The sequence below is a fragment of the Diprion similis genome, chromosome 11 (assembly GCF_021155765.1).
Source record: "Diprion similis isolate iyDipSimi1 chromosome 11, iyDipSimi1.1, whole genome shotgun sequence".
NCBI classification, from domain to species: domain Eukaryota; kingdom Metazoa; phylum Arthropoda; class Insecta; order Hymenoptera; family Diprionidae; genus Diprion; species Diprion similis.
In genome coordinates this window covers 5,641,175-5,652,899 of record NC_060115.1, presented here as the reverse complement: position 1 = coordinate 5,652,899, position 11,725 = coordinate 5,641,175, and the positions used below count along the sequence as shown (strand labels likewise).

Genomic DNA, 11,725 nt, shown 5'->3' with positions numbered 1-11,725 from the left:
GTCCACCGCCTTTAAGGACCGTTCACATCGTCCGCGTTCCGCCACTCCGAGCTATGAATACTCGAGAGTAATTAACCACGCGATTCGTCATACGCGAGCCTATGACCCGGGCGTGACCTTGGGCTGGGTATAATCTACATGCAGGCATCGCGATGTACGTGTGTACATAGTATGTATGTTACTCGTGAAACGAACGGTCCCCATTCTCGCGAACACCCGCAGGGCATTCGACTCTCGCGTCTCTCGAATGGGCGGCGGGGTGACCTAGCCGCGTGGGCGCACCTTCATCTTCGCTACGTCTATATGCGAACGAACATACGCGCGGGCATATACCTGATGTGTGGATGTACGTACATACATAGGCGTATATAAGGCCGCCGAGGAGGTCGTCTCCCTCCGCCTATCCCCCTCGCCGCACGGCGTAACGTTACACAAAGCGCGCCATTGACGCGCCTCTCGCCAGCTACCAATCTACCCGCCTATAGTATCGACGAAGATGTATGCGTGCAGCGCGCGTGTATACACGCGTATAACACGCCGTTGCACGACGGGAACGGAGATTGGAGGAGTTTATGAAGCGGGCTGCTGCTGCTGCGAGCGTTCCCCCTTATGTCTCGACGACGTTGCAGCGATCAACGCGCGCGGGTGAAAGCAATTCCCTCTGTACACACAACATTATAATATATGAGTGGATACGTTGTGTATCGGCGGAGAGCAAGTGCGTGCGTATGGCGTATATGCATCGACGCAATCGCCAATTCGCGCCGAGGAAAATTCTCTCCGGAGTCCAAATTGGCACGCTGGGCAAAGTTGAGCGCAGTTTTGAACGATCGATTATAATCTAACGGTGATGTATCGATGTTTGGACGAGAAACCCGGTTCTGTACTCGCGCTACCGAAAATAGATTGGACCGTCTGCTAATTCCGAATCATCCTACAGCCGGAGTATAGATATAAGCTGTTTTGATACACGCCGGATGTTACCATTTCGGGGTGGCTTCCGCCCGGCTAGAATTACTTCCGGTCCATGCGGCTATCAAACCTCGAAGGTATACAAACTTTGACGCGAAACGCGAGGGATGCTAATTAGGTTTTCATCGTTCCTGAAATTAATATCAGAGACAATTCTTTTTTAACAACGGATATCCGAATCGCCGAATACTCAATGGTTAGATTTATTCTTGGGCATTGATAAACTTTCAAGGACTAGGGGCGCTTTAAATCAGAGTTTTAAACAATTTTAATAAAATACGTTTACACTTTATTAAAGTACATCAGTTGACAGTAAAACAATATCTATGTACGCAAGGGTAGTCACGAACATGCGCTTACAACAGGCCATACAGAAGCATAATATGTCGGTTTGGCATAAACCGATAAATAAAAAAGATACATATAGGATTTATAAAAACACAGTTAAAAGTAAGTACTGCGTAAGATGTACACTTTGGTTGTGAGGAAAAAAAACATCTGCATTTACAACTAAACTTGACGAAGAAATCAAACAAAAAAACGAATTTCAGGAGTGGTCAGAAAAAGAAAACTGCAATCAAAACTATCAGTTGTCTTTTCGTTGCAATTCGTACGATTTTTTAGGCCACTGGATTCAAGATCATATAGAAAGAAGACGGTTCTCTCATCTTTACTGCACAGTTACCTGCCGAGCACCATCAATAAAAAGTAAAACAAGAGGAATTTTCATTCGTTCCTTTGCTTTAATGATGCAAGTGACTGATAACGAATTTTGTGCATGAATAAATAATATAATGGTAATAACGATAACGATAATGATCGGAATGGTGGGATAATAATGGAATAAATATTGAACTCCACAAATTGAGGGAGATCCACCGTTTTGAGATGCAGACAATTAAATTCAAATATTTCTGTCCTTTAACGGTGTCGTCGGCTTGTGTGGTGATGCCACGACGGAGGATGGCAGATTTTCTTTCTCTTTTAAAAGCTGCCGGTTACGCTCCTCAGAGCGCAGCTTCTCGATTGTGCGCTGTTGCTGCGCTATTATTCTTCTCGCTGCATCTACGTCCTAAGACAAAATTTAGCGTCGAATTAGTTTAGCCTGAATAACACGGCCGAGACCTTGCCATCAAATCTCTTTTACTTTTCCTTGAACGATTAAACATGCCAAATATGACCTAGTAATGATGGTCAGTATTAATTACGATAGATCCAGATGACAGAATAAAACGTACGATACAACGAAAAGTAACACTGCGAAAAGTATACTAACCTCCTTTAATTGCAGTTTTTCTTTCTTCATTTGTATCATATGTTGAATTTTTTGCTTATGATTATTATGGCCAATAACTGCGGCATATTTGTCTGCAAGGTCCTTGTACTCGGCCTCGGTTTTTCGCAAGTTAGATTCGAGGAGCTCCCGATCTTCAAGGAACTTTGAAAGGTCGCTGTAAAACATTTGAAACGTCAACGAATGCAAATCAAAATTTCCAATTTGCAACATTATTAATAGATGTATTCAACTGTTGCGGATATAGTATTGTCAACTTACACCGCCGATTTGAACCCTGTTCCAAGCTCCGATTTTGGTTCAGCTTCAACCTTATCTACCTTATCGACCTTGCCCTTTTCCTTTTCTGTTTTCACGGAGTTTTCCTAGAACATGTAGTTAATTAATAAGTATGTTAATTAATAATTTCACGAAATACCTTCAATAATTGATTGGCGAAAATGATGATTATGTACCTTGCAACTTCTCCTTTCTTGCATCATGTCGAGCTTGTCAGTAAATTCGGCGATGTAGCTCTTTGCCTGAAATATCGGTAATTCATGTGTTAAATATAGACGATAGATAACGCGAAAAGCAGATTAAATCTGCCTAGTAATGAATAAATCAGGCTCTTACCTTGTCAATAGCAACTTGCTGCTCCATCAACTGTGTTGTGCTTTCTTCATACTTTTTATTTGTCTCCTTATACAATTTCTCCAGCTTGTGACAGGTCAGTTCCAGTTGCGCCAACTCAATGCTTTGGCTATCGTACTGCTCTTCAACTCTAAGTAACATGTCTCGAGCTTCGCCCAGTTTTCCAGTCATTTCGGTCAGCTGCTGCTTCAGCTGCAGAAATGCGAGATGATGCATTCAAATCAAACATTTTTCGATACCAAATACCAAGCTAAGCTATTTTGAATTAGTTATTTCAGCCATTTTCAATATGAATTTCATACATCTGATTTCTCTTTAAGTAAATATTTTTGTAGACATACCTCTCTGTTATAGCCATTCGTCTTATCACACTCTGCTTGGAGTCTTGTAATTTCGGCAGCCGCAATGTCATTCAATTCTTTTATCTTAGCATCAAATAAGGACTTCATTGTGTCAAACTTTACTACATTGTCGACGACCAACTGATCTATGTCCTCTTTCTTTCCATCCAACTGCTGGAGTAAGTTCCGCAATTGATCGTGAGCATGGGTAGAATTAGTTCGCATAGTATTTAATAAATCTTTATGTTCCCGTAGTCGGATTCTCTCCCATTCTAATTCACTCTGCAGTCGCTCAACCTCAGTATCACTTTTTGCCAATCTTTCGCTGATAGCAGAAACAGTCAATTGATTTTCCGCCATGACGAGATCCAGTCTGGCAAGTATAAAATTTATTATATTATAATATTTTTCCCACTTTTACTTGGTACACAGTGTTTATTCTCATCTGACTAAATCTAACCTTCGTCGTCGCATAACCATCTCAGCTGCTTCGTTACGAAGTTGGTCTTTTAAAGCTTTTACTTCTTCTCTCTTTTCAGCTAATTCAGCTTCTGCCCGATCAAGTTCGGACTGTAAACTTTGATTAGAACTCTCCTGAACAATGGGAACCAAATAGCGTATTATTATGTTTTTAATGTGAAACAGAAAAAATTCAGATTTATCAAAGAAAAATTCACAACTAAAATTTCACCTTTGTGGCAGAAGAATTTTTCAGTTCCTCAACTTGAATCGATAGCTCCATGGCTTCTGTTTCCTTTTGCGCTAAATTTTCTTGTGCAGTTTCGAGTTTGGATTCCATCAATAACACAGATGCAGCATACTTTTCAACAGCTTTGCGCACCTCCTCATCAACTGAGTTTTTCGCCTCCTGTATTTTGCTCTTTGCCTTTTCCTCAATTACTCTACCCTTAAAGAAAATTAAAAATCATGGGTATTAATGATTTGGGTTAAGTCAAGTATTGTTATTCATGCCTCAAGTTACAAGAAATGTGCAATTACCTTTTCACGTGCCGTTGCGCATTCCTGCTGAAATTCCTCCGATCTCTGTACAAGCCGAGCAATTTCTTCTGCATGACGGTTCATCAAAGCTTCAATTTCCTGTGAATGATTCTTTAAAACTTGCGTGTGATGATCTTTGATCTCTTGAAGTTCATCTTCGGCTTCTTTTAAACGACTTTGAACCTGTGAATTGTTACTTTTAATGGAATGAGAATTTACGTGAATCACTGTAGTAATACTTCAACATTCGTGGTAGATATCAATTATGAATATGGAAACAGTCTGATAAGCTTCACAATACTCACATCTGAATACAAGCACTGAAGTTTTGCCAATTTTTCTTGTGAACATTTCTTAGATGTAGCTTCAAAAAGAAGGCTATCCTGCAATTGTGCTATTTCATGTCTTCCATTCTGACATTGACTCAGTAAGTCATCCTTCTGTTGTTGAAAGTCTTCTCTCAAATTTTTTACTTCAGTCTCATGGTTAATGATAAGGGTGGTCTCCCGTTTTTCAGACTCTGCAGCTAGATTTTCATTTTCAGCCTTACATTCATCTAGTTCACATTCAAGCATTGATAATTGCGATTGTAATTGAATAACCAAGTGTTGACGTTGCTGCAATTTAGATTCAAGATCATTTCGAATCTCTGCTAGATTTGCCAATTCGGTTTTAAGCTTGCACTCTTCATCTTTCATCTTGCCTATCTCTATCTGAAAATCTTCATGCATTTTTTGCATCTTTGTTTTCATCTCTATGTCTGCCAGATGGCGGTCTTGTGTCTAAAAAGAAATTATCAATGAACTAAATGTTGTACTACTACAAATCAACTTGCAAATTCCTAATTGATTAATACCGTTTCATCTAGATCCTTTTTATACCGCGTCTCGATTTCTATTTGTTTATCTTTGAGTTCCATCAATTGCTTTTCGAGCCTTTGAATGTCGTCCTTCATTTCTTCCATCTGTTTCTCGTACTCCTCTATAGTTCTGTCTTTGTTGATGCATTCGACCTTCAAGTCGGCCAATTCCTTGTTTGGATCGTATTTCGAGTCCCATTTTTTATTAGTTTTTACAGATGGTGAACTGTGTGCAGACTTTGCGGTGGTTTTCTTCTTTGGTAATTGCGGCTAAGAAATTCATTGAAAGATAATTTATTACAATTAGAATACCACCATATTCTTGGTAATTCAATGATTATCTATCATACCGAACTTACTACTTTGAACGCAGGAGCGCTTGTGAGACTGGCAGACTTGCTTGATGTCGATGTGTTACAATCGGCGCAGCTGCTTGATATACTTTTGCTGTCCAGGAATCTATCTGTTTTCTCAATTACTAACCCCTTCACTTTATTTTTAATCTTCGGGTCGTAAGAACCTGGAGGTGGTGCGTCATCTATTATGAATAACAAGAGAGCAATTTGGCCATTAGCTTAAGATTAATTAAATGAAATAAAGACAATAGAAATCTTTGACAGGTTAGCATAAAAAAATGAGAAAAAATCAAAAAGACGCTCAATGAAACGCGAGTTTAGCCACTTCAACTGCGATTGCGTACTATGCACATCATCAACTCAACGAAACAATGTACCTGATTGGTAGATACGACCGTCGAAAATTGTTAATGAAAACCTGCGCTGATTGTGTACTGAAATACGCAACTATATGAATGAATATGTATCCGCAAACGGCCTTCAGGCGCGAAACGATCTTTTATGAACTCATGAAAATTGTCACAGGTCGGTATGCTGAAAAATAAATTTGTATTTAGGTTTAAAATACTACTTACTGGAAAATTCGTTGAAACGTTGTATTCTTGCTCTTGGAAAGGACATGTCTGAGCTTTTACGATTAACAAAGTCTCGAAAAAGCGATGTTGTTGCAGATTACGTGCCCCCGAGATCACCGTGACGCAACCGTTGCATGTAGAATACAACGAACTTTTGCGAGGGAAAATTACGGCCGCCGTTTATACCGATTTTCTGGCTCCGCGGTGTGCTACAACGGTGGAGGGTGGAAACTATTCAAATGCTTGAAAGGAACGGTTACGTGACACAATAGATGACCAATTGTAGGATGGCTTTCGTTGCAGCGGCACTGGATCGTCCAATCACGAAGAAAGTATTTAACAGACAGCAGGGACGTACTTAGTACTGTTCAAAGAATAATTCTACACCCTCCAACTTTATTATGGTAGAAAACAAATGCCACGTAATTTCGTATTTTTTAATGAACCATTCCTACACCTTGAACCATCATTTTTCATTAAATTGAACGTTTGCCTGGAGTGTGAGGTGCAGGTTAATCTTGTCCAGATTTATGAATTTTGTCCAGTTGTATTTGACACATCGGAAGATAGCAAAATATTCCATGACAATACGACTTATTTCTTCCCAGTTGGATGTAATTGACAACATTTTTTTACTCAATATTTTCTTTCAATTCCTTTCTTTGCCATTATCTATTAACGAATATTTAATCCTCGACCTTTTTGGATCTCCCATTGGGGGTTGACACGTTTTTAGTCATTGGGCCAATCCTGTGTCGGGTTGCTTCGTTTCGTCTGCTTATAGCTGATTGTAGAGTGTCGACCGTAGACGTGTCATGAAAGGTTGAAGCTGTTGGGTATTTTCGTTAAAAACGTTTCAATATGCGGTGTGGATTTTATTTAACCCTTTTGAGTGTCGCCATTTTATATTTAAATCATGCCAGTGGTCAGTACAGGGCTAAAGGCGTAAGTATTATTCTAGTAGACGCAATACAAACGTTAATCTTAAGTATATTATCCGGCTGACGTATCAGCGCAGTTCGCCTTCTGCGGTTGTTGCATTAAAGTATAAAATATTTGTAACTTTTTTCAGTTTTCTTCAATTTGATAATCGGCTTTCTATATTTACACATAATTTTTTTTCTTCTTAGCAATGTTCAGTATATTGCAACAACATAACCTCAATTCTGCCACTATATTGTCCGTCCGGAAAACAAGAAATTTCTACATGTTTTTGTAACTATTCAATTGCAGTGGTTTACTAACTAAATTTAGTCATTGTTCTTTTTGGTTCATTGATCACTTTTAATAGAGTTTGCTTTATTCTAGAACCAGGGTCCTTCTCTCGGAGAACGGGTTCAACAGCTGAGTGAAATGGCTATGAAGAGACCAGTGCTTAGATTCAATGGGGGAAAATTCAAAGAATTTGTCAAGACTACACCACGGAATTATTCAGTTATTGTAATGTTTACAGCCATGGCACCACAGAGGCAATGTCAAATTTGCAGGTAAGTTATTCCAGCAGCAATATATCTGTGCATATGTGCACTTACTACCATCGATTGCAGTAGCAATATTATTATTTTTGTTTCAGGCACGCGAGTGATGAATTCACCATAGTGGCAAACTCGTTCCGATATTCCCAGTCGTATTCAAACAAGTTGTTCTTTGCAGTTGTAGACTTTGACGAGGGTGCCGATGTTTTCCAAATGGTAAATTCTTGCCTTATTTGTTACTATTAACAGATTTAACATAATATTTATAAAAAAAAAAAACTAAACTTGTTACAGTTAAGGTTGAATACAGCACCTGTATACATACACTTCCCACCAAAAGGGAAACCAAAATCTACTGATACTATGGACATTCAAAGAGTTGGATTTGCCGCTGAAGCTATTGCCAAATGGATTTCTGAGCGCACTGATATTCAGGTATTTTAAATATATTGGAAGTTAAATTATATGTACATACACAGCTTTAATATCTCCTTACTACCTTAATTTTATTTACCATCATGTTTTCTACAGATCAGGGTGTTCAGACCGCCAAATTACTCTGGTACGGTGGCTGTAGTGATGCTACTAGTATTGATCGGTGGTTTCTTGTACCTCAGGCGAAATAATTTGGATTTCATATACAACAAGACGATTTGGGGCCTCAATGCTTTGGTGCGGCCCTCAAATTCAATAAAATATTTACCTCAACTTCACATCACTTATCTAGAAATCGTTTCATATTATATTATTATTCGCACGATTTCAGTTCTTCACGTTTGCGATGGTCTCTGGACAGATGTGGAATCATATCAGAGGCCCCCCATTTATCCACAAATCGCAAAACGGTGCTGTTGCCTATATCCATGGGTCGTCCCAGGGTCAATTTGTTCTTGAAACTTACATAGTCATGGTCCTGAGTATCCTTTTAGTGTAAATGCATGTATGATTTTTGTACATTCATGTTAACTAGTTTCCAAATGCATAGTTTTCTTAGCACATTGATATAGATGGTGCTGTGGTACTGGGGATGATTATGATGACCGAAGCTGCGGCTCGGAAAGGAGACGTCAGAAAACGAAGAATTTTTGCTGTTATTGGATTGGGGCTTGTAGCAGTTTTTTTCAGCTTAATTCTCTCTATATTTAGGAACAAGGCTCAAGGATACCCGTATAGGTATATAAATTTTCTAATACAATTTTGAACAATTTGGAGTTTCATTACAAAATAATAACATTTGTTTCTTGCATTTTACAGTCTTCTCTTCAAATAGGAAACTCAGACGTGACACAGAAGAAATACATAACTCCTTCGAGACCAACATCTAGCGACGATTTATTATCTTCAATGGCATAATTTATTTACAATACAATTCTCTGCAAATGTGACAGTTTGATATTTATTGTAGAGATGGAAAGATCTAAGTTGAATGTCAATTTACACTAACATATTATATTCACTATGTCCGAAACAGCATTCCTGTTCTAATTTGTCCACATAATTACCATTTGTGTGGCAGGAGTAAAGATTCTAAATCTTTGCATAGGGTGAATTAATGGAAAGTGTTTCCATTTTTTTTTTTTAACAGTGATAACAATAACATAGTTGGATTATTCACTGTTTTCAGATAGTTAAACGTAGTTAAGATATTTTAAGACTTTTTCTTTTGTACGGATTGAGTGCTCTGCTGCTATATTTACATTATACACGTATATTACAGCTCAAAATAACATCGCACCACATAAACCATCAGGTACTTTTAATAATATTAAAAAATTTTAATATCAAAAATACATTTGATTATTAAATAAAAACCGTAGTATTAATCAACAATCAACGCTGCAACAGTTACAATATCCAAGGTATCACAGCTCTTCTCTGTTTTGGATATTCTTTAAATGACTCGACATACCACCAATGACCAAGCAGACCAGTTGCTACCTATAAATGAAAGTTTTATTTGTAACGTAAGCTTGAAAGAAAGGAAAAGCACTTGGTTCTGACGACAGTTTGATAAATTCTTACCTGGTTTGAAAGCACCCAGAAGAATACATAATAGAATGTTCGGCTATTTCTTAGTATAATTGTCAGCATCAAGTACACGAGAATTTCTGACAATTGGAGCGGAGAAGAGATGTATTCGAAAAGATCACCATTCGGAATTTTGTGTTGCAAAGTGACCATTTCGCCTTTTTTATTTTTGCGTAAATTCGCTAGAATTTTGTTACAGACAAGCTGTTTATAAGTCGCCCACAAGAATATAATAGAGCAACTATAATCTATGTATGTCAACCCATTCCAATTTACAATAGGTCTGGATCCTGGAAAAAAATTTGCATAATTTTAATGAGTAATTCAAATAATTCCTAAGCTTCCGTTTTTGGAGAATTGGTAAAATACCTTCAACAAATCCATCTGACTCTCCTATCAGACACGATATAGTTCCCACGTAATGAAGAAACCCCACAATATAATGTGCTAGATTTATTTTTACATTACTGAAAATATTGACGTAATGTGTTTCATAGAAACGTTTCCAACAGTGAATTGTCACCAGCACTAGAGCCAGTGTAGTGTGCTCCGGGGATACTGAAAATGAGAGCTTAGGTTGGAACTACTATCAAAATGATTTACTAATTATTCGCATACTTATACAACAAAATTTACCGAGTGATTTCCTATTTACTCCGAATAGAATGTCGAGGATTTGAAGTATGTTCACTGGTACATTGCCAACTCCCAGATAAAATCTTAATGTAATTAACAAGGTACAGGTTGATAGGGGAGCAGCAAATTCATAAAAATGTTTGAACCATCTGAAAATTCGATGTAAGATAATTAGTGATTAATTTTTGCCATCTCAAAAACATGGTAGCTCCAAAGACTTAGTATATTTTGCTCCTCAAAGTTTTCCGAGTTATTATACAGTACTGAAAATATTTTTTTTTTTTACCTTTTTGGAACTTGTATCGGTGCAATCAGTGCTGACTTTCCTTCTGCAGCATACCTTCCATACCGATAAGTGTTCGTAATTGCTATTGGAAGGTAAGGTTCTGCGAATGAGACTAACAGTCCCAATATAGTTAGCGTTATTGAATTAAATATGAATATAGTTTGCACTAAATTCAGCTCCATTGTACACTGTGAACGTCTCTACCTTCTCACCAATACTACCTGTCTTCCTGAATTTGCTAGCCTCTTAGAAAGTCGTATCGTTGACCCAAATGGAATCGTTTAAATTAACGGTACTCTGTGCTGGAGAAAATAACTTTGGACGTAGGTTTCATATTACGACAATACTTGATAATGTCGATGGACACGCTGTATCAGGTGCACTCAAATAGTTTTGGAAAGGAGAATCATCTCTATCACCAGTAATACTGACCATGTACTAGAATTTCCGTAAACCTATGGATAATATCCACTAATTGTTAAACTGGAACAAAATTAACAAATTAAAGGTGCCTCATACCCGGCTTTAGGTTAGGTTATTGTGCGGCGCATGCAAGCGCTTTTACTTTGCCACGAAATACATTGGCTGCATTTACTACTGGCATACATTTCGCGGCATTTCAGAGAGATTGTAGCACCATGTGTGCACAAGGGTCCAGTATCGATGGAGCAATATTTTTATATTCAGCTTGCATGCATGCACGGACGAAAGAAATATCCGTGCATGCATGTGATGCACAAAAGTCAGTCGGGATCGCGGTGTAGGAATGTCGGAATGTACCGACCGTAAATCATAAATGCTACACAATTCTACAGAGCTGGGGGCGAACTCACAGTTTTGAAGCTTACCTGTTCGGACCCAATTTTTTCAATTCAGTTGAGCCAATTTTTTTTTTAATTCAATTGACTTTGTATTAGACTTGAATATTTGAATAGGAGTCGATTGCGTTTCGACCTGTGTGCTGCTTGGAATATATATGTATACTTATCAGCTTATGCATGTAATTTGTGTAGACATTATCAGTCACAGAAACATAGGGGGGAAGGTCAGCAAAACTCTGACACGCGGTGATGGAATATACGTTATGCCATAGTAGATATAATTACGACACTGCAAGTCGCGAATGATGTTACACGGTATCTAAGACGACGATTCCATTCCTGTGGTAAAACGGATAGTTAAGGAGATCAATGTAGGATTTGCACAGTGAACAAGTCATTATGTAAAATTAACACATAATCCCATGTACAGTTTGAATGTTAGTATTTTAC

At 38.1% G+C, this 11,725-nt stretch overlaps 3 protein-coding genes across 3 annotated transcripts; 1 reads left to right on the top strand and 2 right to left on the bottom strand.

The window, feature by feature from the left end:
• Nucleotides 1-1,244: 1,244 nt before the first annotated feature.
• LOC124412358 (hyaluronan mediated motility receptor-like) lies at nt 1,245-6,279 on the bottom strand. The gene is made up of 13 exons (XM_046892163.1): nt 6,030-6,279; nt 5,458-5,636; nt 5,096-5,368; nt 4,545-5,021; nt 4,240-4,422; nt 3,932-4,147; nt 3,701-3,834; nt 3,241-3,613; nt 2,882-3,091; nt 2,722-2,787; nt 2,528-2,631; nt 2,249-2,423; nt 1,245-2,044 (listed from the first exon to the last, which is right to left on the bottom strand). The coding sequence occupies exons 1-13, from the start codon at nt 6,073-6,075 to the stop codon at nt 1,877-1,879; spliced, it is 2,604 nt and encodes an 867-aa protein (XP_046748119.1). The 5' UTR covers nt 6,076-6,279; the 3' UTR covers nt 1,245-1,876.
• A 529-nt stretch (nt 6,280-6,808) lies between these two features.
• LOC124412274 (tumor suppressor candidate 3) lies at nt 6,809-9,504 on the top strand. The gene is made up of 8 exons (XM_046892018.1): nt 6,809-6,974; nt 7,338-7,516; nt 7,603-7,720; nt 7,799-7,939; nt 8,036-8,176; nt 8,271-8,421; nt 8,512-8,677; nt 8,759-9,504. Exons 1-8 carry the CDS (start codon nt 6,891-6,893, stop codon nt 8,772-8,774), a joined length of 996 nt encoding a protein of 331 aa, XP_046747974.1. The 5' UTR covers nt 6,809-6,890; the 3' UTR covers nt 8,775-9,504.
• On the bottom strand, nt 8,692-10,860 carry LOC124412275 (polyprenol reductase). Its single transcript, XM_046892019.1, has 5 exons — nt 10,455-10,860; nt 10,169-10,317; nt 9,902-10,090; nt 9,527-9,822; nt 8,692-9,442 (listed from the first exon to the last, which is right to left on the bottom strand). Exons 1-5 carry the CDS (start codon nt 10,634-10,636, stop codon nt 9,350-9,352), a joined length of 909 nt encoding a protein of 302 aa, XP_046747975.1. The 5' UTR covers nt 10,637-10,860; the 3' UTR covers nt 8,692-9,349.
• Nucleotides 10,861-11,725: the final 865 nt, after the last annotated feature.